We start from the raw sequence: 26,261 nt of genomic DNA, 5'->3' as shown, positions 1-26,261 counted from the left end.
CACACCCATTTGCTCTCTCTCAGCTAAATAAGTCTTTTTTTTAAAAATCAGATTACCATAAATTGTATATAAGCCAAAAAAAATACATACTGTGAGAAAATCCTTCTCAAATTTGTATGCTCCACCTCCAGTGGCACAAAAGACAGTGTGGAGACTCGAGAAGTTTTTATCTCTGCCCATCTGAATGAAAGCAGGCATGTCGTGAGTGGGAAAGCGTATGAAGTGCAGATTGCCCTTGCGTCCACACAGAGTCAGGTCCTTCAGCTCCAGGTGCACGTCCCGAATACCTGTGGACCCATATGCCACGTTGGAGGTCAGGTACTTCCGAATGCTTTTAAGACTTTCCACCTCTTCCTCTTCTTCTTCAGCAGTGATGTCTTTGGGTTCAAAATAAACCAACTTGACCAAGGTTCCACCAATATCCAAGCCAAACCATGGAAAAACTAAAGGGAGAAGGAAAAAAAAGTCAGAACAAATTTTTTCTTGAAAACTAAACATATATGTACTAGATTAGCAACTTATTCATACCTTGAGGTTTCCAAGGACTATAAATACAAAAAGGGGTTGGGGGGGGTAGGATTCTGATTTGGAAATCTTAAAGAAAGAATAAAAAATCAGAACAGTGGTCCAACCCAACCCAACCCTCTTGTAGAGGAAGCCCAAACTACACTTTGAAATATTAAAAAACATCAAAGTGACTACCCATGACCCTCAACTCGGGGGGGCGGGGGGGTAGAAAAAGAAAAAAGATTGAGAATGAAAATCTATATCCTTCCCCTTTGCTTAAATAAAAAAATGCTGAGGGTTGCCTGGGTGGCTCAGTTGGTTAAGCATCTGCCTTTGGCTCAGGTCATCTCAGAGTCCTGGGATCAAGTCCCGCATCGGGTTCTCTGCTCAACGGGTAGCCTACTTTCTCTCTCTCCCTCTGCGCACCCGCTCTCTCTGTCAAATAAATAAAACCTTTTAAAAAAAAAAAAAAAGAAAAAGAAACAAAGGAAATGAAACGCTGAGGGATGCCTGGGGGCTCACACAGTTAAGTGTCTGCTTTCAGCTCAGTTCCTGATCCCAGATTCCTGGAATCGATCCCTGTCAGCAGGGAATCTGCTTCTCCCACTTCCTCCGCCCTTCCCCTCCGAGCATGCGCTCTCTCCTGCTCTCTCCAGTAAATAAAATCTTTGCTTTAAGATTTTACTTATCTATTTGACAGAAAGAGAGCACAAGTAGGCAGAGCTGCAGACAGAAGAAGAGGGAGAACCAGACTCTCCACCGAGCAGGGAGCCCAACATGGGGTTCGATCTCAGGACCCTGGGATCATGACTTGATTCGAAGGCAGCCGTTCAACAAACTGAGACACCCAGGCGCCCCCCAAATAAATAAAATCTTTAAAGATAAATACATAAATTAAGAAATTAATTAATTAATTATTTTTTTAAAAAAGAAGAAAAAATGCTAAAACTTTTTTCAGAGCTCCAGTTTACTATGCAAACTAGGGGTGGAGGAAATTCCCAACCCATGTAACATGTAACCTTCAGTGGTCAATTTGTCCCTCAAAACCTGATGTAAAAATAAAAGGTTTAATTTTTTTTTAAGATTTTATTTATTTATTTGGCAGAAAGAGAGGCAGGGAGAGAGGGAACATAAGCAAGGGGAGTGGAAGAGAGAGAAGCAGACTTCCCACTGAGCAGGGAGCCCAATCCAGGGCTCAATTCCAGGATCCCGGGATCGTGACCTGAGCAGAAGGCAGACGCTTAATGACTGAGCCACCAAGGCACCCCAAAATAAAAGGCTTCAAAGGACTTTAATGGAATAGGCATTTCAGAGTTATATCTGTTTCCACACAAATCCTTCCCAAAAAATGGCTTTGGGAGATCAAATGAAGATGGACTGCACAGACATGCATGCCTTGCCCTCCCAGCTTAGATCACAGAAATTACTAAAGATAGAGGTATACGCATATATTATTTTCCAAAATAGTTCTGGGAAACAAAAAATGATACGATCAACAGAACCAGGTTGACAGAGACAGTAACTGTTCAGAACCCTCAAAACAAGAATGCTGTAAAAACTGGGAGTAGCTATGAATACTGGGGGAGCACAAGGGTGCTCCATAAGCTGTACAGAGGGCTAGCTGCCTGGGGAAACAGGAGCAGGCTCTGGGGGTCAAGGGTGATCTGGTGGGGTCATCTGGTGCAACTGGACAGACTAACCATTTCCTCACCTCCACCCTCCCTGGCCGCCCCCACCAGAGGCAAAGTCTTCACTAAACACAGGCATTTAACCCAAAGACTCAGGATGGCACCCAAGTAGCCACTATCACTCAAAAGAAATGAGGAGCTCCCACACCTGGCCACATATCCCTACAGTCCATCCTGAGAGTCTGGCAAAGAGACACTACATCCACTGACAGAACAACAATCCTCAAAACAGAGATGCCCATTTTACAAATTAGAATCACCAAAAGGAAAATCTACACCACAAAAATGAGAAACATCTGAGGAAAGAGTTGTAGGAACAAACAAGAGACTTAAAAATAATCATAAATATCCTCAGAGGTAAAATGAGATCTCATCCATGAAAAATGAATAAGCGGGACGCCTGGGTGGCTCAGTCAGTTGCACAGCTGCCTTCAGCTCGGGTGGTGATCCCAGTGTCCTGGGATCGAGTCCCATATTGGGCTCCTTGCTCGGCAGGGAGCCTGCTTTTCCCTCTGCCTCTGCTGCCACTTGGCCTGCCTGAGCTCACTATCTCTCTCTCTGGCAAATAAATAAATAAGATCTTTAAAAAAAAAAAAAAAAAGAAAGAAAGAAAGAAAAATGAATAAGCTACCACAAGGAAAAATCAGAAATTAAGAAATGATTTGCCACCTGTGGTTTTGACTACAAGAATGTATATGTGACAGAATTATACAGAACTAAATATGCATATGCAAAAGAGTTTATGTAAAACTGGTGAAATCTAAGTAAAGTCTGTGAACTGTATCAATGTTAATTTCCTAGTCGCTGGGGTTGGGGGGGAGGGTGTGAAGCTTCTAAATTCAAAAAAGATGAATCTCAAAAACAGGCCGAGTAAAAAGCCTCATACAACAGGCTACATACTATATGATTCCATTTCTATGAAACCCTGAGAGATGCAAAGCAATCATTTCTGCATCTGATAGAAAGTATATATATTGTAGGCTGGGAGAGGAGGGGAAGGAAGAACTATACAGGGGAAGGAGGAAACTTTCTGTAGTAACCCAAATCTTGATTGCTGGAGATGAGGAGAAAGCTTCATGGGTGTATGTATCTGTCAAAATGCATGGAAGTGTACACTTTTTTTTTTTTTTTAAGATTTTATTTATTTATCGGGGGGGGGGGGGAGCGCAAGCACAGGCAGACAGAATGGCTGGCAGAGGCAGAGGGAGAAGCAGGCTCCCTGCTAAGCAAGGAGCCCGATGTGGGACTCGATCCCAGGACGCCGGGATCATGATCTGAGCCGGAGACAGCTGCTTAACCAACTGAGCCACCCAGGCGTCCCGGAAGTGTACACTTTAAATGGGTATAGTTGCTTGTGTGTAGATTACACCTCAACAAAAAGTTTTATAGAACAAAAAAAGGAACGAATCTATTTCCAAAATAAAGCTCAACCAATATATTTAACAGCAAAATGGGCACAGAAAAAAACAATGGAAAACAAAAGTAAGAAATTCTCTCAAAATGCCTGTCAAGTATGAAAGAAAGGTAGATATATATATATAGAACTAGGAAGTCCAATATTTACCTTCTCTGAGTCCCAGAAATTTCCTGGAGGAGGAAGGGGAGGAAAGACATAAATCATCAGGTTCACTAAGTGTTAAAGTGGAACCAAGTACTGGAGGCAGGACAGGCTTGGACATATGCTATTGAAATTTCAAGAAATCCAAGGCGCCTGGGTGGCAGAGTTGGCTAAGTGGTTGCCTTCAGCTCAGGTCATGATCTCGGGTATCCGGAATTAAGCCCCATGTCGGGGTCCCCACTCAACAGGGAGTCTACCTGTCCCTCTCCCTCCACCCCTCCCCAGCTCATTCTCTTGCTCTCTCAAAAAAAATTCAATAAATCCTTTAAAAAAAATTTTTTTTTTTAAGTAAATGTCAAGAAATCTAAAAACTTCTAAAGACTGCATCGACATGGTTGGAACTGGAAGGGATTAGGCTAAGTGAAATAAGTCAAGCAGAGAAAGACAATTATCAGATGGTTTTACCCATATGTGAAACACAAGGAATAGCACAAGACCACAGGGTAAGGGAGGGAAAACTGAATGGGATGAAATCAGAGAGGGAGACAAACCATGAGAGACTCTGGATGCTTGAACCAAACTGAGGGTTACAGAAAGTGGGGGGAGGGTGGGGGAGGGTAACCAGTGATGGGTATTAAGGAGGGCATGTGTGGTGATGGGCACTGGATGTTATATACAACTAATGAATCGCTGAACACTATCATCAAAAACTAATGATGGACTATATATATGCTGGCTAACTGAACACTAAAAAACAAATTTCCATACGATCTCCGATATGAGGAAGGTGAGAGGCAAAGTGGGGGATTTGGAGAGTTGGGAAGGAAAAAATGAAACAAGATGGGATCAGGAGGGAGACAAACCATAAAAGACTCTTAATCTCGCAAGACAAACTGAGGGTTGCTTGGGGGGTGAGGGGGGTTAGGGTGGTTGGGTTACGGACATTGGGGAAGTTATGGTGAGTGCTGTGAATTGTGTAAGCCTGATGATTCACAGACCTGTGCACCTGGGGCAAATAATACATCATATATTAATTTTAAAAAATTTCCAAAGGGAAAGAACTGAATTCCTACAAAGATACATAAATCACATAAATGTGGAATTAGATGCTAAAAGACAATGGAATAACTGGCTTCAAAGTCATAAGGAAAATGATTTTGAAACATATCCAGCCAAATCAGCTTTCAAGAAAGAATGAAAAGAATTGTTCACACATGAAAGAACTCAATGTTTACTACTTAAAAACCTTCTCTGAAATAATTAGTAAATGCATTCCAGTATAATTTAAAAAGCATCCAAGAAGGTATGAGCTTTAAGAAATGATAAGCAAAGGAAGCAGCAATACATGTGATTTTAAAAAAATCAGCAATCTGGAGTTAAAATACATGATTTCAACACAGGAAGTTGAAGAGGGAAGAGAATGGAAAGGAAAGTGAAAAACTGCAGTTCTGTCTTGATGCGGGAGAGACCATACATGTCCTGATTAATTCTAATAAGCAGAATGAAGTGATGGTTTAAACCCATCAAAATTTACAAGTAACTCCAGAAGGAAAAACAAAAACAAAACACAACAACAACAACAACAAAAAAAACACAACGAACATATAACCTTCAAACTATGGAAAAAAATCATTTCAAAAACAAAGGAAAAATATGGCAAGCCCAAAATAAAAAAATAGGAATGGGGGTGCCCAACTGGCTCAGTCAGTTAAGTGTCTGCCTTCAGCTCATGTCATGATCTCTGGGCCCTGGGATCAAGCCCCACCTCCAGCTCCCAGCTCAGCATCAGGATCCCAGCTCAGCAGGGAGTCTCCTTCTCCCTCTGCTGTACCCCCATGCTCTTTTTCTCTCTCAAATAAATAAATAAAATCTTTTTAAAAATTAACATAAAAGTATCAGTAATCACAAATCAGTCAAATTTTCCTTGTAGACTAAAGAGGAAATGTGATTATATGCTTATATAAAAAGATACACTTAAGATAACAAGTAGACTGGGGGGAGGAGCAAGTTGTCAGAGGAGTAGGAGACCTATCATCAGGTCCCATGAGTTCAGCTGCATAGTTAAGAAACCATTCTGAATACCTACAAACTCAGCAGAAGATCGAAGAGAAGAGCAGCAAATCTATGAACAGAAAAGTGACCACTTTTGGAAGGCAGAACCAGTGCAGAAGTGAATCTGAGGAGACATTCAGGAACACAGACATGGGGGAGAGGGGCCGGCTCCCAGCAAGCAGCAGAACAGCAGAGAACAAAATCGGAACTTTTAGAAGTCTGCTCCACTGAGGGACATCACTCCAGAAGCTAAGCAGGGGGTGAAGCCCTCACAGGAAACTGTGGTCTCAGGATCCGTGGGGTCACAGAAAGACCCGGGGTACCTGAGTGTGGTAGAGCTCCTAGGTATTGGAGCCGGGAAGCCGACTACAGAGCTGGAGCCAAGGAGGGGGGCTCTCAGCTCCAAGTTACCTTAAACCATGATCCAAGGAACAGTTGGGCCACTGCTCTTCGAGCAGGGACCCCACAGGTGGCAGATCCAGAGAGACTCCCTCCTTCCTCCTCCGGGAGGAGCGGCGCGGGAGCGCAGTGCAGGAATATGCTGGGTTTGGAGACTCCAAACGGGGCTGTGCACCAGAGACAGAGATGCTTGGTCACAGGCTGGGTGAGCTCGGAATGCAACCGGAGACCAGAGAGATGGGAGGGACTGACCACTTTTCTCTGAGGGCACACTGAGGAGTGGGGCCCTGAGCTCTTGGCTCCTCCTGGTGGGAGATTGGGAGGCAGCCATCTTCAATCCCGGCCTCCAGAGCTCTACGGAAAGCATTTAGGGAACAAAAGTTCCAGAGAGTGAACCGGAGCAGATTGCTTAGTCCGGCCCCTGGCAGGGGCGGTGCAATTCCACCTCAGGCAAAGACATCTCAGAATCAGTGCAACAGACCCCCTCCCCCAGAAGATTAGCAATGACATCCAGCGAAGACCAAGTTCATTTATCAATGAGAACTGCAGAACTCCAGAGCTAGGGGAAAGCAACACACAGGATTCATGACTTTTTCCCCATGATTCTTTAGTCCTTCAAAGTTAAATTTTATAAACTTTACTTTTTTCTTATTCTACTTTTTAAAATTTTCCTTTCTTTTTTAACTATTTTATCTCATTGGTACCTTCTTAAAAATCTTTTTTCAGGGGCACCTGGGTGGCTTAGTCATTAAGCATCTGCCTCCAGCTCAGGTCATGATCCCAGGGTCCTGGGATTTAGCCCCACATCAGGCTCCATGCTTAGTGGGGAGCCTGCTTCTCCCTCTCCCACTCCCTCTAACTTGTGTTCCCTCTCTTGCTGTCTCTGTCAAATAAATAAAATCGTTTTTAAAAAATCTTTTTTCAGGAGCACTTGGGTGGCTCAGTGAGTTAAAGATGCTCAGTGAGCATCTGCCTTTGCTCGGGTCATGATCCCAGGGTCCTGGGATCAAGCCCCAAATTGGGCTCTCTGCTTGGCGGGAGGCCTGCTTCCCCACCCCCCTCTGCCTACTTGTGACCTTTGTCTGTCAAATAAATTAATTAAAAATAAATGAATAAATAAATATTTTTAAAAATCTATTTTCATTTTCATTTTTATAGTCATATTCTATCCCTTCATTGTATTCAACCTTATTTTTTGTATACATACAGGTTTTTTCTTTAAAATTTTGGGATGCAGATTCTTCTAATAGATCAAAACATACCCTAAATCTAGCACATGGCTTTGTTGTAGTCTCCAGCCTGATCACATACTTTTCCCTTTTTTTGCCTTCTTTTTTCAACCAACTTCTTATCAATTTCTTTTTTAGAGTTTTTAAAAAATTTTCATCTTTACAATCATATTCCATCCCATCATGTTTACCCTTTTTCGTGTGTGTGTATACATATATATGTGTGTGTATAGAAAAAATTTTCATCTTTACAGTCATATTCCAATCCCATGTTTACCCTTTTTCGTGTGTGTGTATACATATACATACATATATATATGTATATGTATGTATGTATGTATATGTATGTATATGTATGTATACATATGTATATACATACATACATATGTATATATATGTATGTGTGTGTGTATATATATATATGTATATATATATATGTATGTATATATTTTTCTTTGTTTAAAATTTTGGGAGGTAGTTTCTTCTAACAGACCAAAATACACCCCAAATCAAGTGTGTGGCTCTGTTCTATTCATCAGTCTAGTGTGTGTGTGTGTGTGTGTGTGTGTGTATTTTTCCCCCCTTTTTTCCTCCTTTCTTCTCCCCCCAATTTCAGGTCTCTTCTGATTTGGCTAGTGAATATCTTTCAGGGGTCATTGCTACCCTTTTAGTATTTTGTTCTCTCATGCATCTATTCTTCTCTGGATAAAATGAAAAGGCAGAAAAATTCACCACAAAAAAAGAAGAAGATGGCTAAGGACCTAATCAATATGATATCGGTAATATGTTAGAACTTCAGTTCAGAATGACGATTCTCAAGGTGTTATCTGGGTTCAAAAAAAGCATGGAAGATACCATAGAACCTCTTTCTGGAGAAATAAAAGAAATAAAATCCAAAAAAGTTGAAATCAAAAAAGCTATGAAGGAGGTGCAATCAAAAATGGAGGTTCTTACTGCTAGGATAAATGAGGCAGAAGAGAGAATCAGTGATATAGAAGACCATAATGATATAAAATAAAGAAGTTGAGAAAAAGAAAGACAAACAACTACTGGACCACGAGGGGAGAATCTGAGAGATAAATGATACCATAAGACAAGACAATATAAGTTGGGATCCCAGAAGAAGAGAATTAGGGAAATTCTCTGCTGTAATTTGCATAGATAGATATATAGATATAGATATAGATATAAACACCAAAGTATACACTTTATATTGGAGCAAATTACAGCAGAGAATTTCCCTAATTTGGTGAAGGAACAAGCATCAAAATCCAGGAGGTGTAGGGAATCCCCCCTCAAAATTAATAAAAATAGGTGCACACCCCATCATCTAATAGTAGAACTTACAAGTCTCAGTGACAAAGAGAAAATCCCCAAAGCAACTTGGGACAAGAGGTTTGTAAAATACAATGGCAGAAATATTAGATTGGCAGCAGACCTATCCACAGAGACCTCTCAGGCCAGAAAGGGCTGGCATGATATATTCAGAGCACTAAGCAAGAAAAATATGCAGCCAAGAATACATATCCAGCTAGGCTGTCACTGAAAATAGGAGAGATAAAAAGCTTCCAGAACAAACAAAAACTAAGAGAATTTGCAAACACCAAACCAGTCAACAGGAAATTTTGAAAAGGGTCCTCTAAACAAAGACAGTGTCTAAAAGTAACAGACCAGAAAGGAACAGAGACAATATACAGTAATAATCAATGGCACTAAATTCATATCTTTCAATAGTTACACTGAATGTAAATGGGCTAAATATCCCAATCAATAGACACAGGTTATCAGAATGAATAAAAAAACAGACCCATCAATATGATGTCTGCAATAAATTCATTTTACACCCAAAGACACCTCCAGATTTAAAGTGAGGGGGTGGAAAACAATTTACCATGCTAATGGACATCAAAAGAAAGCTTGGCTCAGGCCATGATCCCAGGCTCCTGGGATCCGATCCTGCATCGAGCTCCCTGCTTGGCGGGAAGCCTACTTCTCCCTCTCTTACCCCCTCTGCTTGTGTTCCCTCTCTCATTGTGTCTCTGTCGAATAAATAAAATTTTTTAAAAAAAGAAAGAAAAGAAAAGAAAGCTTGGGTAGCAATCCTTCTATCAGATAAATTAGATTTTAAGCCAAAGACTATAATAAGAGATAAAGAAGGACACTATATCATACTCAAAGGGTCTGTCCAACAAGAAGATCTAGCAATTTTAAATATCTATGCCCCTATCATGGGAGCAGTCAATTATATAAACCAATTAGTAACAAAATCAAATAAACACATCAAAAATAATACAGTAACAGTAGGGGACTTTAACAACCCCCTCACTGAAATGCACAGATCATCTAAGCAAAAGATCAACAAGGAAATAAAGGCTTTAAATGACACACTGGACTAGATGGACATAACAGATATATTTAGAACACTCCATCCTAAAGCAACAGAATATACATTCTTCTCTAGTGCACATGGAACATTCTCCAGAACAGATCACACCCAGGGTCACAAATCAGGTTTCAATCAGTACCAAAAGACTGGGATCATTCCCTGCATATTTTCAGACCACAATGCTTTGAAACTAGAACTGAGCCACAAGAGGAAAGTTGGAAAGAACTCAAATACATGGAGGCTAAAGAGCATCCTACTAAAGAATGAAAAAATCTTTGGGATACAGCAAAGGTGGTCCTGAGAGGAAGGTATACAGGAATACAAGCCTTTCTCAAAAAACAAGAAAGGTCTCAAGTACACAACCTACTCCTACACCTAAAGGAGCTGGAGAAAGAATAGCAAAGAAAGCCTAAACCCAACAGAAGAGAAATACTAAATAGAGACCAGAGTAGAAATCAATGAAATAGAAACCAAAGAACAGCAGAACAAATCAATGAAAATAGGAGCTGGTTTTTGAAAGAACTAGTAAAACTCACCTGGCCAGTCTTATAAAAAAGAAAAAAGACCCAAATTAATAAAATCATGAATGAAAGAGGAGAAATCACAACCAACACCAAAGAAATACAAAGAACAATTATAAGAACATATTATGAGCAACTATACGCCAGCAAATTTGACAATCTGGAAGATATAGATGCATTCCTGGAGACATATAAACTACCATAATGAACCAGAAAGAAACAGAAAACCTCAACTGACCCATAACCAGTAAGGAGATTGAAGTAGTCATCAAAAATCTCCCAATAAACAAGAGCCCAGGGCCAGATGGTTTCCCAGGGAAATTCTACCAAACATTTAAGGAAGAATTAATACCTATTCTCCTGAAACTATTCCAAAAAGTAGAAGTGGAAGGAAAACTTCCAAACTCCTTTCATGAGGCCAGCATTACCTTGATACCACAACCAGACAAAGACCCTTGTCAAAAAGGAGAATTACAGACCAATATCCTTGATGACCATGGATGCAGAAATTCTCACCAAAATACTAGTCAGTAGGATCCAACAGTACATTAAAAGGGTTATTCACTACGACCAAGTGGGCTGCAAGGCTGGTTCAACATCCACAGATCAATGTGATACAATACATTAATAAAAGAAAGAACAAGAACCAAATGATATTCTCAATAGATGCTGAAAAAGCATTTGACAAAGTACAGCTTCCTTTCTTGACCAAAACTCTTCACAGTGTAGGGATACAGGGTCCATACCTCAATATCATCAAAGCCATCTATGAAAAACCCACAGCGAATATCATTCTCAATGGGGAAAACTGAGCGCTTTCCCCTAAGGTCAGCAACATGGTAGGGCTGTCCACTATCACCACTACTATTCAACATAGTACTAGCCTCAGCATTAAGACAACAAAAAGAAATAAAAGGCATCTGAATCAGCACAGAATAAGTCAAACTCTCACTCCAAAGATGATACGGTACTTTATGTGGAAAACCCAAAAAGATTCCATTCCAAAACTGCTAGACCTCATACAGGAATTCAGTAAAGTGTCTGGATATAAAATCAATGTACAGAAATTAGTTGCATTTCTATACACCAACAGCAAGACAGAAGAAAGAGAAATTAAGGAGTTGATCCCATTTACAAATGCACCCAAAACCTAGGAATACCTAGGAATAAACCTAACCCAAACAGACAAAACACTATAAAGCACTCATGAAAGAAACTGGGGAAGACACAAAGAAATGGGAAAACATTCCATGCTCATGGATTGGAAGAACAAATATTATGAAAATGTGGGACGCCCGGGTGGCTCAGTGGGTTAAGCCTCTGACTTCAGGTCAGGTCATAGTCTCAGGGTCCTGGGATCGATCTCTACATCGAGCTCTCTGTTCAGCAGGGAGCCTGCTTCCCCCACCGCTTGCCTCTCTGCCTACTTGTGATCTCTCTCTGTGTCAAATAAATAAAATCTTGTAAAAAAAAAAAATACTATGAAAATGTCTATGCTACCTTTATAAATCTACACATTTAATGCAATCCCTATCAAAATAAAAGAAATGGAACAAATAATCCTAAAAATTATATGAAACCAGAAAAGACCTCGAAAAGCCAGAGGAAAAAAAAAGAAAGCCAAAGTTGGTGGCATCACAATTTCAGACTTCAAGCTCTATTACAATGCTGTCATCATCAAGACAGTATGGTACTAGCACAAAAACAGACACATAGATCAATGGAACAGAACAGAGAGCCCAAATATGGACCCTCGACTCTACGGTCAACTAATCTTCAACAAAGCAGGAAAGAATGCCCAAGGGAAAAAAGTCTCTTCAACAAATGGTGTTGGGAAAATTGGACAGCCACATGCAGAAGAATGAAACTGGACCATTTCCTTACACCACACACAAAAATGGACTCCAAATGGATGAACAACCTCAGTGTGAAACAAGAATCCATCAAAATCCTTGAGAAGAACACAGGCAGCGACCTCCTCGACCTCAGCTGCAGCAACTTCTTCCTAGAAACATCGCCAAAGGCAAGGGAAGCAAGGGCAAAAATGAACTATTCATCAATGAACTTCATCAAGATCAAAAGCTTTTGCCCAGCAAAAGAAACAGTCAACAAAACCAAAAGACAACTGACATAATAGGAAAAAATAACTGCAAATGACATATCAGATGAAGGGTTAGTATCCAAAATCTATAAAGAACTTATCAAACTCAACACCCAAAGAACAAATAATCCAATCAAGAAATGGGCAGAAGCCATGAACAGACATTTCTGCAAAGAAGATATCCAGATGGCCAACAAACACATGAAAAAGTGCTCAACGTCACTCACCATCAGAGAAATACAAATCAAATCCACAGTGAAGTACAACCTCACACCAGTCTGAATGGCTGATATCAACAAGGCAGGAAATGACAGATGTTGGTGAGGATGCAGAGAAAGGCAAACCCTCCTACACTGTTGATGGTAATGCAAGCTGGCGCAGCCACTCTGAAAAACAGTACGGAGCTTCCTCCAAAAGTTCAAAATAGAGCTACCCTACAACCCAGCAATCATACTACTGGGTATTTACCCTAAAGATACAAACATAGTGATCCAAAGGGGCATGTGGACCCAAATGTTTATAGCACCAATCTCCACAATAGCCAAACTATAGAAAAAACCTATACAATAGCCAAATTATAAAAAGAACCTATATGTCCATGAGCAGATGAATGGATAAAGATGTTTTATACACACACACACACTAGAATACTATGCAGCCATTAAAAAAAAAAATCTTGCCATTTGCAACATGGATGGAACTAGAGAGTAATATGCTAAGCAAAATAAGTCACTAAAAGAAAGCCAATTATCATACGATCTCTCTGATATGAGGAACTTGAGAGGCAGGGCCGGAGGGTCATGGCAGGTAGGGAGGGATAAAATGACAAAAGATGGGATGAGGAGGGAGACAAACCTAAGAGACTCTTAATTTCAGGAAACAAACTGAGGGTTGCTGGTGGTGTGGGAGGGCTGGGGTGGCTGGGTTATGGAACTGGGGAGGGTATGTGCTATGGTGAGTGCTGTGAATTATGTAAGACTGATGAATCACAGACGTGTAACCCTGAAACAAATAATACATTATATGTTAATTTACAAAAATAATACAATTTTTTTTAATTTGTTAATATTTTATACTATTTATTAACCAAATGGGACTCATGTATTAGAAATATTCTCTCATTTAAACTCTAAAAGACATCAGGCATAGTTTGTAATTATGGTAAAAAAAAAAAAAAAACTAATCAAATTTCTATTAAAGTTAAAAAAAAAAAAAGATGACAAGTAGACTGAAGGTAAATAAATGGCAAACCACCCACAACAGAGTCCATTGTGCTTTAAGATGAAAAAGAGCATTCAATCAAAAGTGCTCATATCAGGGCACCTGGCTGGCTCAGTCGTTAGGCATGTGCCTTCAGCTCAGATCCTGATATCCTGGAATCAAGCCACACCTCAGGCTTCCTGCTTTGTGGGAAGCCTGCTTCTCCCTCTCCCACTCCCTCGCTTGTGTTTGCTCTCTCGCGCTCTCTCCCTCTGTCAAATAGATAAATAAAAATTTTTAAAAACAAAAGTGTTCATATCAAAATATTAAGCACCTCACTGGAGACTGATATACAAGGTGAATTACATTTAGGAACCATGGTATAGTTCAAGTCAAACCTTATGTTTCAAGACCAGCACTGCATTTAACGCTCACATGAGATGTGCCCCTCCAAACAGCAATCTACCAAGGAAACAGGATTCACCACTCCCATCCTATACTCACTTGAAATTATATATTCACTGACCAATTTGTTGGGTAGAATCACTGGCACCATTTATTAAACTGACTTCTAACATTTATATACTTCAATGTGGATAACCAAAATGATGCCTGAACAATGCTACTCTGCTGTATTAAGCAAATGTTAACAGAAAGTAAATATAATACATGCACACTAAAAAGAAATCAAGCAAACAAAAAGCATTAAAAGAGAACAAAATGAAATTATATCATGTACATAAAAGAAGCAGAATTGACAGGGCCCTAACAAATGCATCAAAAACACTAACAAGAAGAAATTGATAAATCTACACTATAACTTGAGAATGACACAGAAATTTGTACACACACACACACAAAAAAAATAAAGGTATAGAGGATCTGACTATCAAACTAATAAGGTGGATCTATGAAACATAAATAACTCTGTATCAAAAAATATATATATTTTCTTTTCAAACACCCATAAACCATACAAAAAACTAAAGGCACAATCTTAAAGGACCTCAAATTCCAAAGAACATTTGCTTTCCACAATACTTCAACATTATAAATTAATCCGACAAACATAAAATTAAATCTCTCCGCCTGGGAGAGATTTCTTTTAACTCTGAAATTCTTTTAACTTCTTTTAACTCTGAAATTAAAGAGGAAATCAAAACAAACTTTTAAACAAATGACAATAAGAACAGTATGTATCAAAATCAATAGGATATACCCAAGGTGGCATCCAAAGGGAAATTTCTAGGTTTAAATGTTTATCAAATGGATTAAAAAAAGAAGAAACCTGAATAAAAGCCAATGTCACATACAATGAAATGTTAGATAAAGAATAAAACAGACCCAAAATAAGCAGAAGGGAATTATTTTTTTTAAAGATTTATTCACTTATTTAGGACAGTGAAAGAGAACAAGTTCACGCATGAGTGGGAAAAGGGAGAGGGAGAGAGACTCTCAAGCAGACTCCATGCTGAACACAGAGCCCAACACAGGGCTCAATCTCATGACCCTGAGATCAGGATACAAGCTGAAACCAAGAGTCGGGCACTCAACCGACTACACCAACCAAGCACCCAAAGCAGAAGGACATTATTAAAAATAAAAGCAAGATGTAAATGAAATGAGAAAAACATCATCAAGAGCAAAGCCACAGGAGAGCTGATGAATGAAAATCAAGCTTTGGAAAAGTCATTAAAACAAACAAATTTCTGTTAGGTATATCTAGATGCAACTTTTCCTAGGAAGGAAGGAAGGAAGGAGAAAGGTAAAGGAAAAAGTATATAGTCATGGGGCACCTGGGTGGCTCAGAGTTAAGAGACCAACTCTTGATTTCAACTCAGGTCATGATTTCAGGGTTATGAAACTGAGCCCCCTGTTGGGCTCTGCACACAGTGGTGAGTCCACTTCTCTCCCTGTCTCTCCTCCTCTCCCTCTGTCTCTGCCCCCGTCAAGTTCCCCACTCATAGCACTCACTCCAGCCCACTTTCTCTCAAATCTTTAAGTATATAACCAGAGACTGTGCAAGCATACTATTTTGTACAAATGGACAATATACAATTTTAATGTTTGAAATGTACACTAAACAGGGGCACCTGAGTGAATCAGTTGGTTAAGCATCTGCCTTCAGTTCAGGTCATGATCTCAAGGTCTGGGACCAAGCCTCACATCGGGCTCCCTGCTCAGCTCCCTCTCTCCCTGCCCCTTCCCCCCTTTTGTGTTTTCCCTCTCTCTCAAATAAAAAAATGTTTTAAAAAGTACACTAAACAGAAAATTAGCAATAAAAATGGAATACAAAAAGTGGCTCAAAATAAGATCAAAATCACAAATCAAAAGTACTGGAAAATTTTAAAAGGGTATCGAAGATCTACCACCCAAACAAGAGCAAGAAAGTCTGAGTCCCTAATAGTTTCCAGCCAAACCTCTAAGAGCTTCTAGAGTACAGAAAAAAATCTAAAAAGATTCCCAAGTTATTCTAACCTCATTTCAAAAATAGAAAGAAGTATCTCACAATAAAATGCATTAAATTATTAAACAGAATCCACTTATGCACTAAGAGTAATACACAATGGTCAACAAAGATTCTTCTCAGTAACGCAAAAGATGGTTTTCACATTAGAAATTACCTCAATATATTCCAAAGAAATAAAAATTAAAAGACTCAATTAAAATAAAAGAATAAAAAAATTTTAAGTACATGGATTAAAAAAACATAAATACCAATAGCTGTTCCTATGTAAGAAAAACCCAACAAGAAAATGACATGGAAAATGTCACATATAATAATATTTAGAAATAAATCATAATACTAAATATGTACTATCACTATTAAAATAGTATACTGAAAATCATAGCAGTGAAAGAGGATTATTCTGTTCCAGAAGAGAATATTGAGTATTACTAAAATGTCAATTCTCCCCAAGTTAATCTAACCATGTCAGTGCAGTTCTAAAGAGAACACTGTAGTTGACTCCCCAGCAGCCATTCCACCTCAGTCCCAGGGATAGTCCTGAACTTTTTTTACACCTCCAAAAATTCCACTGCCAGTGACAGGCCTAAACCAACCTGGCACAAGTCATGCAAAGTCTGTCCCTGGCATCTAGAGGAAAAGTTTCTTCGCCCAAGCACACAACAGCACTGGATATGATGGAAGCGAGGAGATTTGATTCCTGTTTTCCTATCTGCAGCACCATTCCTTTAACCATCACCACCACCATCGCACTTAGCAGAGACACAGCACGCCATCAACAAACGTATCACATCAACAATATTGGAATCCGAAGGTGTGGACATCTAAGACCTATGGAAGATTAGTCCTTAAATTAAGCTTTACTTGGGCGCCTGGGTGGCTCAGTGGGTTAAGCCGCTGCCTTCGGCTCAGGTCATGATCTCAGGGTCCTGGGATTGAGTCCCACATCGGGCTCTCTGCTCAGCAGGGAGCCTGCTTCCTCCTCTCTCTCTGCCTGCCTCTCTGCCTACTTGTGATCTCTGTCTGTCAAATAAATAAATAAAATCTTTAAAAAAAAAAAATTAAGCTTTACTCCCATTTCCTTAGATTAAAAAAACCAAAGCATTAATATATGGCTATTATATTTTAAATGATCAATTGTTAACAGCCAAGTACTTGACTGTATAGCTTATTTAATGCTTGCAACAACCATATAAGGCAAATATTATAATCATCCCACTTCACAGATAAAGAGAAGTGTAGGGGTGCCTGGGTGGCTCAGTCAGTTAGGTGACCAACTCTTGATTTGGTTCAGGCCATGATTTTGGGGTGCTGGGAGTGAGTCCCATGTCCAGCTCTGCACAGGGTGTGGAACCTGCTTAAGATTCTCTCTCTTAGAGTGCCTGGGTGGCTCAGTGGGTTAAGCCACTACCTTCCGCTCAGGTCATGGTCTCGGGGTCCCAGGATTGAGTCCCGCATCGGCCTCTCTGCTCAGCGGGGGGCTTGCTTCCCCCACCTCTTCCCCCACCTCCACCTGCCTCTCTGCATACTTGTGAGCTCTCTCTCTGTCAAATAAATAAAATCTTAAAAAAAAAGAAAAAAGGGCGCCTAGGTGGCTCAGTGGGTTAAGCTGCTGCCTTCGGCTCGGGTCATGATCTCAGGGTCCTGGGATCGAGGCCTGCATCGGGCTCTCTGCGCGGCGGGGAGCCTGTTTCCTCCTCTCTCTCTCTCTCTCTGCCTGCCTCTCTGCCTACTTGTGATCTCTCTGCCCCTCCTCACCCACCCCCTCAAAAAACCAAAACAACAAGAAGAAAACAGAAGTGCAAAAGGGCCCAAGGTCCAGTCAAGAAAAGGCAGAGGTGGGACTCAAATCCAGACTTCCTAAAACCTTCAACAAGCCTCTTTCCACAAGTATCTATACAAACCTAAGAGCAAAGAACACATATTCTTAAGTTAACATGAAAATAAAGTTAAAAAGAAGTTTAATAAAAATAATATTTTAAATAATCAGGAAGGAGGCACCTAGGTGGCTCACATGGTTGGACACCTGCCTTCGGCTCTACTCATGATCTCCAGGTCCTGGGATCCAGCCCTGCATCAGGGCTCCCTGCTCAGCAGGGAGTCTGCTTCTCCCTCTCCCTCTCTCCCCTGCTCAAGCTGTCTCACATGAATTAAAAAAAAAAAAAAAAAAAAAAATCAGGAAGATCAACAATATATAAAGAAAAATAAGGAATCTTAAGCAAAGCTCAGTTCATATGTTTATTATAACCTCTAATGGCTTCAGGATTTTTCTGTGTACTCATTGAACCATTTACATATCCAAGAACACAGAAACACTGAGAAGCATGGGAGGTTCATTAGACACATGCTCTTTGATAATGGCTGAGAGAACTGCGTCGGGCCACAGAATTCACCCTGTCCAAAGGGGTTTAGATTCCTATCACTGACTGCAAGACTGCCCCAGATGCCCTAATAAAATGAAAACTGGAATAAGCTTTCCAATCCTTGTTCAGAACACTGTGCTTCTGCTGGGAAAAGTCACGGAAAAATGAACTTTTGCTATACCATCAGTCTTTGTATCTCACCAACAGAACACCTATTTATCACTTCTAATTCATGAGTCATTCCATTAATTTTCACAGATATTTTAGTGGGTTTGCAACCCTTAGCCTATTTCTTGATATTAAAGGCCTCAAGGTACTCAGTCTAGACAATTCACACTTGCCTTAGGACAAGCTTCCAGAAAGAATTTAAGCGCTCCCTCACAGGTTGCAGCACCATGTCTGTGTCATAATGAGTTTCAACAACTGAAATGCTTTCCAATAGGAAATAAACGGTTTATAGAAGTGTGCTCAATTTCCACCATTATGAATGACATCTTTACCAGACCACATCTAGTTAAGAATTGCAAACCCAAACCTCTAGGCTGGTCTAGGCAGCAATCCTTGGCCTCACCTTAAAAGACATACTTTAATAATAATTATTCTTTTTTTTTAAGATTTTTTTTTTTTTTTTTTAAAGATTTTTTTATTTATTTATTTGAGAGAGAGACAGTGAGAGAGAACATGAGCGAGGAGAAGGTCAGAGGGAGAAGCAGACTCCCCATGGAGCTGGGAGCCTGATGTGGGACTCGATCCCGGGACTCCAGGATCGTGACCTGAGCCGAAGGCAGTCGTCCAACCAACTGAGCCACCCAGGCGCCCATGAGCCACCCAGGCGCCCAGATTTTATTTATTTATTTGACAGACAGAGATCACAAGTAGGCAGAGAGGCAGGCTGAAAGAGAGAGGAAGAAGCAGGCTCCCTGCCAAGCAGAGAGCCCGATGTGGGACTCGATCCCAGGACCCTGGGATCATGACCTGAGCCAAAGGCAGCAGCTTAACCCATTGAGCCACCCAGGTGCCCCAATAATAATTATTCTTATTTAAAATAGTTTTAACTTGGAGACTAAGTTAAATTAGTCCACCTTCCCTAATTCTTAAAAAATATTATAGATTTTCAAACCAGCAGACTCAAGAATAATCTCTATGTTCAGGAAATATAAACACATGAAACCTAGCAAACTACTAAAAACTAAAGATGGCTCCCACTTTCAGAAAGCAAACTTTAAGACATTATTTAGAAAAGGGGTTTTCACAAGCTAGTCAGTCTTGCTGACATAAAGTGAGGAACAACACAATAAACTGAGAAAGAACAGTGCCTGAAGTTAAAGATACCTCAACAACATGAACCTGAAAAATGCTCCCTAGGTTATAAATGTAAGCCCAAAAAACATCACTGGTCTTTTAAATGACCATTCAAATAACTATTCTTTTCTGCCTAATAAGGTCCTCTCTAACAGCCTACAAGTCTATTGTATTCATTCTCTCTCCTTTTAATATGTGTTTAAGCAAAAAAATATTTTAAAGCATACATCACTTCTTACCTAGGGTACCCCTAGATAAAAAGAGGGTGGGGATGCCAACAATGAACAATCATATTACCTAAATGCATGATTCACACATATAGCCCCTAAAATAACATACTGTACCATTTTACACAGCTACATAATTGGACTATTTTTAGGTCCTGCTTAATGCTGCACATGTTATACATCCAAAATGAAGGGCTTACTTTGATTTCATTTAGATTTAAAGGTGATAAAGAGGTTAAAAAGCATCCTCTCCCATTCTCTCAAAAGTAGGCTACAAGAAAATAGAAATCTTTTTTCCTGAGCTCCTAACATGCAGCCTTCCCTAACTCCCCAGCTGAAGATGAAACACTGAATAAGGGACAATCTCCCAGGGCCCCAGCACCAATTCCATCCTGCCAATAGCCGATGCTCCCAAAAAGCCGAGGAAAAGCAATCCACTTGCCAGGCTAGTATTGTCAAACTATAAACAAAAGCTTTATTTTTCAGATCAATGGTGGTTAAGGATAGATACTCCATGAATGGTATGAATCCAGAAGAAGCATGTCCCAAGACTTCACTGGCATACTACACCATGCTTGAGAGTCACCTTCAAAGATCCAGCTTGTCTCCCCACCCATGGGATACTGTCATCCCAACCTCCCACACCTCCTACACATCTGCTGTACATCCAGGACTCTTGATTGAAATGCATGTTCTCTTGTTACATGCCTGTATACATTTGTCAAATTGGACATTTTGCTGTATTTAACCGAGCCTCAATGAAATTTTTAAAATTAAACATAAGCATTTCTTAGACCCGTTTGCAGACCTGAAGGGGTTTGTTCTTTTTTAAGCTTCTGAGTGATTCCATGTGAGAACAACTGCTCTAGGTTACACTGCACATAACTTCCCTCACTCAAAAATGGGGAAAGTCAAGAACATTAGGTCTAAAGTCAGACATCTAGAATCAAAAGACAGCTCTGTTGGGGCACCTGGGTGGCTCAGTGGGTTAAGCCTCTGCCTTCGGATCAGGTCATGGTCTCAGGTTCCTGGGATCGAGCCCTGCATTGGGCTCTCTGCTCAGCGAGAAGCCTACTTCCCCCTCTTTCTCTGCCTGCCTCTCTGCCTACTTGTGATCTCTCTGTCAAATAAATAAATAAAGTCTTTAAAAAAAAAAAAAAAAACAGACAGCTCTGTTATTAACTCACTATTCACCCTTGGACAAAGGACAAATTTCACTGACATTGCTTCCTCATCTGGAAACTAAGGATTAAAAAAAAACCTACTACACAGGATAGTTTGGGAGACTTAAATGTTATGTTTATAAAATATTTGGCACAAGGCCTAACACAAGTAAGCAGTACATAACCATCATTAGCATCTTTATTTCCATCATTTTAGATCAATCTTTACTTGGTATTTCTTAGTCCTATGAGACATACACCATCTAATCTAAAACTTCTGAAGAGGGCACCTGGGTGGCTCAGTAGGTTAAGCCTCTGCCTTCGGCTCAGGACATGATCCCAGGGTCCTGGGATCCAGGCCCACATCGGACTCTCTGCTCAGCAGGGAGCCTGCTTCCTCCTCTCTCTCTCTCTCTGCCTGCCTCTCTGCCTACTTGTGATCTCTGTCTATCAAATAAATAAATAAAATCTTTAAAAAATAATAATAATAAAAAAGTAATAATAAAACTTCTGAAGAACTTTTTTTTTTTTAAAGATTTTATTTATTTATTTTTCAGAGGGAGAGTGAGAGCGAGCACAGGCAGACAGAGTGGAAGGCAGAGTCAGAGGGAGAAGCAGACTCCCCGTGGAGCAAGGAGCCCAATGTGGGACTCGATCCCAGGATGCTGGGATCATGACCTGAGCCGAAGGCAGCTGCTTAACCAACTGAGCCACCCAGGCGTCCCTGAAGAACTTCTTAAACACAGACATGCCTAGCCTCATCCCTAATGTCTATGTAAGTCTGGGATGAGAACAGGTTTGAGAATCACACTGCTCTAGGAAACATGTGTAGCAGAACAAGATTATAATCAGGACCACAAGAATTCCTAAAATAAACTGAGCAGCTCCTCCTTGTTTCAAATGATGACTAGTCTCCTTTAGTCAAGTAGTATAAGGACATCAGAAGGAGGCGGGCTAACCATAAAAGAAAGGTGGCACTAACCTATAGCCAACTTTCCCAAAGATAAATACAGAGATTTAGTCTTCACTGAATTCTCTCAAAGTTAAAGCCATTCTTGAAGGGTTCAGCAATCAACAGGCTCTCTCTCCATTGAACCCGGAGCACCACTGGATAATAAAAGAAAAAATAAATGGAAGAAAGAACAATACCTTGTTTATTTCTTTGGCAGTTCTCATTACCTGAGATGGCTTTTCATGATTTATCAGAGAAAGCAGTAAAGCAGACCATGACAAGCACCAAACATAAAAATAAAAAAGTAAGCCCTACAACACGAATAACGGTCTTAGTTCCTTAAAAGACATCTCAAAACCACCTTACATGCCACCCCTAACACCCAAGACAGTTTAAACCAGAGTTTTCCAGAGCTGTCTCTGACACACCTGTACCTAAATGATATGAGTTTTAAAATGCAACTTCTTAGAACCCTCTCCAGATTCTGATTCAAACAAATAGAGATGGACCCCAGGAATCTGCATTGAACTCCCAAGGTCATTTCTATACTCAATATTTGGAAGTACGTCGACAGGACCTAGAAATATTCACCTCAAGTAAGCCTCGAACACAAAAGATGGATATAATGCAACAATGAAGAAAACAGCTAACTGAAAATAAACAACTCAATAAAGCATAGTTGGTTAAGAGGATGTATGAAGCTGGACTTCCTCAATCTACACTTCTATTCCACCACTCACAAGCCATTTTATACAAGGCTAATGTGCCCCAGTTTTCTCATCTGTAAAATGGAATACTACCACCTACCTCAGTTAGGAGTACTAAGAAGTTATTAAAGCTTTCGGAAGAATGCCTAAAAATTTTAAGAAGAGTGCCTGACCCTTGCAAACACCCAAAATACAATACTTATTTAGATCCTTATGGCCAATGGTCTAAAAACGGTTGGCTCCATGGCTGGAATTCTTATTTGCTGAATCCCTGGAATTTACATCCATCTGTAACCATGTAGTAGGAAACCAGTAAGGAACTAACATTGTGCAATGCTTAAAAATCAGATGCTTCTCAAATAAGATACAAACCAAGTAACTGGCTCTAGAAATGGTATAGGTTGAGAGCAGTTAAGCTGTTTTCAAATTTCTTTCAAGAAGATAGAAAACGACAAAATAACTGAGACTCCCAAACTTTTCACAGCAAAAGAGGGCTACATTTAATATTTAATCATCCAAATCACAGAAGATAAAGGTAAAGCAAACCAGGTGGACTAAGGCATCCAGTAAAGACCTCAAACTCACCCTGCCACTTTCCCTCACTCTCATAATATGCATTTAAAAAGCTGACTGGGGCGCCTGGGTGGCTCAGTTGGTTAAGTGACTGCCTTCGGCTCATGATCCCAGGAGTCCTGGGATCAAGTCCCGCATCAGACTCCCCGCTCAGTGGGGAGCCTGCTTCTCCCTCTTCCTCTGCCTGCCACTCTGCCTACTTGTGCCCCCTCTTCAAATAAATAAAAAAATAATCTTAAAACAAGCCGACTTCCTGAAAGAGAAATTTAGCGCGGGGCGGGGAATCTAACCACATGTAAAGTGTCACTATATGATAAAGCTCTTATCAGAGTATTAAGACAGTGGATACTTTCAACAGTAGCAATAGCTGCCAGAGGACCTGAACTGAAGACCTGTTAAAAAAAAAAAAAAAGAGGGGGAGGGGGGGATCTGTACTACGTTATCACGCAGAAAAAGCAGCCTGATAATAAAATGGAGAAACCGATTCCCCGGAAAAAGCATATGCAACTGCCAAGGCGAGATTCCCTCAAAAGAAAAAGCCTTCATGCCCAGAATGCTAGTCCTGAATCGTATCAGCAAACAGATGCAAAGAAAACAGAAGAGATATCTGGGTGAGAGATGACCCGAATTCTCACGGGAAGAAAAGCAGCCAAAGCTTAAGTGCACGGAGCACGGAATCCAATTTTAGGCCTGCAGCAACTCAAGGGCCCGTTAACCATTTCCCAGGAAGCCCGAAATCTTCAGATTAAAGGGATCTGACGTCTTGGACAGCTCTCTGGAAACCCAGGACAGGCAGACACTGGCGATTCAGAGGATTTAGGGGGAGGGGCGGCGGTGGAAGAGAGTCAAAAGAAGCCTTCTCGAAGATAAAATCACGTGACTTGCGGGCGAAGAAATACCCAAGGAGCTAAAATAAGGGAGAAAGGGTCCTGGGTAAAGACCTTCCAATCCCCCAACCGGGAAGCGCGGTCCACTGCGCGAGAGGGTTGGGCGGGGGCCGAACCCCGATCGCCAGAGCTTGGACCCGAGGCCTCCAGTCGGCTGCCAGCCCATGCACCAACCTGGGACCACCGTGCGAGGGCACTGTCCCCGCGCGAGCGCGCGGGAAAAACGGCGGCCGGGCCGGAAGGGGGCAGGGCGAGCCGCGAGGACGACCCGCCGGGCACTTACGCTGCCGCTTCTTCCTAAGGCTTTCGACGCGCTGGCGGGAGACCGAGGGGGCGCCGCTGTAGGAGCCTGGCCGGCTTCGTCTGACGCCCTCCGCCGAAGCCGAGGCCCCGACTGGGGGCTCCGAGGCGCTGCTTGCCCGGCGCCGCAGCAGCTCCCGCCGCCGCCCATCAGGCCCTTCGGGCGCCGGCTCCCCTGCCGAAGAGGCGGAGGTGTCGGCCGCTCTACCGTGGCGTTCCATGGGCACGCCGAGCCGGCCCGCTCCCATCCGCAGCAGCCACCGCTGCCGCCCGAGCCAGCCCCCCAGCGCCGGGTCCCTGGTCGCCTCCTCCGCGGCAGTCCAACCCAAGCAGAAGCGCACCCTCCGCCGGCCGCCTCTTCCGTTGCGCCAGCGCGCAACAAACCAATCCAAATAGGCTGGAGGCGTCCCGAAGGCCTCGCGTCCAATCGTCTCCCTCACTCAAGGAGGATCGACAGTGCCTCCGCCCAATGAAAGGCTCCCAGGACGGGGCGGGGCGGGGCGGAGAGTGGCGGGGGAGGGGACCCGGGCTGGGCCGCGGGGAAGGCGGTGTTGCTGAGGCGAGAGTGATGGCGGCACCGCCCAATGGACGTGTGGGTGGAGGGTCCAGCGCACCCGCCCGCACAGGTGGACGGGTCCGCTCCCCAGCCCCAGCGTCCCGCCCCGGTGCTGCGTCCGGTCTCTCCCGGCCCGCACCCTCCTCCAGCCCAACAGTGGGCCCCCCAGCGTCTGGCCGCCAGACTTTGGCAAAGAGAAGGACTTGGACCGCGGCTGACCTTAGCCTTTGTCCCTCGGCCTGGTTCCGCCGCTGCCCTCGAGGCCGCCAGCTCCTCCGCGCTATGTTTTTTACCACCACTCTCTCTCCCAGCACAGCCACGGGCGTGTTTGGGCGAAGCCCCCTCCATTCTGTCTGCGTTGGAGAAATGTTCCCGGTACCAGAAGGAATGAAAGGACTGGGGCTGGTCTCCATGGCAACTGGAGAAAGAGGTGGGTTATAAACCTTTCGCCACCCGCCTGTGCTGAAGGAGGGGGTGTGGGAGCCGGGGAGTAGGGTTGGCGTTTTGAAGGACAGTCTGGACTTCTTTTCTGTGCGGCGCTGGAGGGACATAGAAGGATTTGGTGGCTGCTTTGAAGCCTGTTAGGGGTGTGTGCGTGCGCGTGCGTGCGCGTTAATCATCCTCTTCCCTTTTCGGGGGTGGAGGCGGGAACATGGTCACCTCCAGCCTGAGATACCACTCACTGCAACCAAAGGCCCTACCAACCAACCCTTCTCCCAAGGTTACCCCAGCCTGAAATGATGCTGCCTTGTTCTGTATCCTCAGGGTACTCCCTCACTCCATCAAGTTTAGCGAGACTATGTTTTTCTTGCTTGCCACTTATTGGTTAAGTGCCTCCCTCAGGACACTGTAATGTCCCTTGGGTGATAGCCCTCATTTTCTTCACCTTTCCCGTAATGACGGCTAGTAGCCGGCTGAAAAGAAAGATGAGCTTTTTTGCTCGTTGAAGAAAATTAACCGCTTATTCCAAACTAGCTTCCCCTCACTGCAGGAATAACTCTGGAAATCCTATATCCAAACTCTGGAAATTGCAACTCCTGCAAGAAGCCACCCCAGATGAATCCTACAAGAACCAAGAACACCTGTAGCTAGTCTTCTAAATCTCAGCACCCAGTGTGGCCCA

At 42.1% G+C, this 26,261-nt stretch overlaps 1 protein-coding gene across 1 annotated transcript in view; it reads right to left on the bottom strand.

Annotated features, from left to right (window-relative positions):
• The window catches only part of PANK2 (pantothenate kinase 2), a 43,745-nt gene extending 18,194 nt beyond the window's left edge, over positions 1–25,551 (bottom strand). Inside the window, 3 exon segments of the mRNA XM_059134343.1 lie at positions 91–443; positions 24,566–25,357; positions 25,518–25,551. Of these exon segments, the coding sequence (XP_058990326.1) occupies positions 91–443; positions 24,566–25,357; positions 25,518–25,551 (1,179 nt within the window).
• Positions 25,552–26,261: the final 710 nt, after the last annotated feature.

This window comes from Mustela lutreola, chromosome 9, assembly GCF_030435805.1.
Source record: "Mustela lutreola isolate mMusLut2 chromosome 9, mMusLut2.pri, whole genome shotgun sequence".
Lineage (NCBI taxonomy): Eukaryota > Metazoa > Chordata > Mammalia > Carnivora > Mustelidae > Mustela > Mustela lutreola.
Note: the sequence above shows the minus strand (reverse complement) of the source record. Positions and strands in the feature narration are given on the sequence as shown.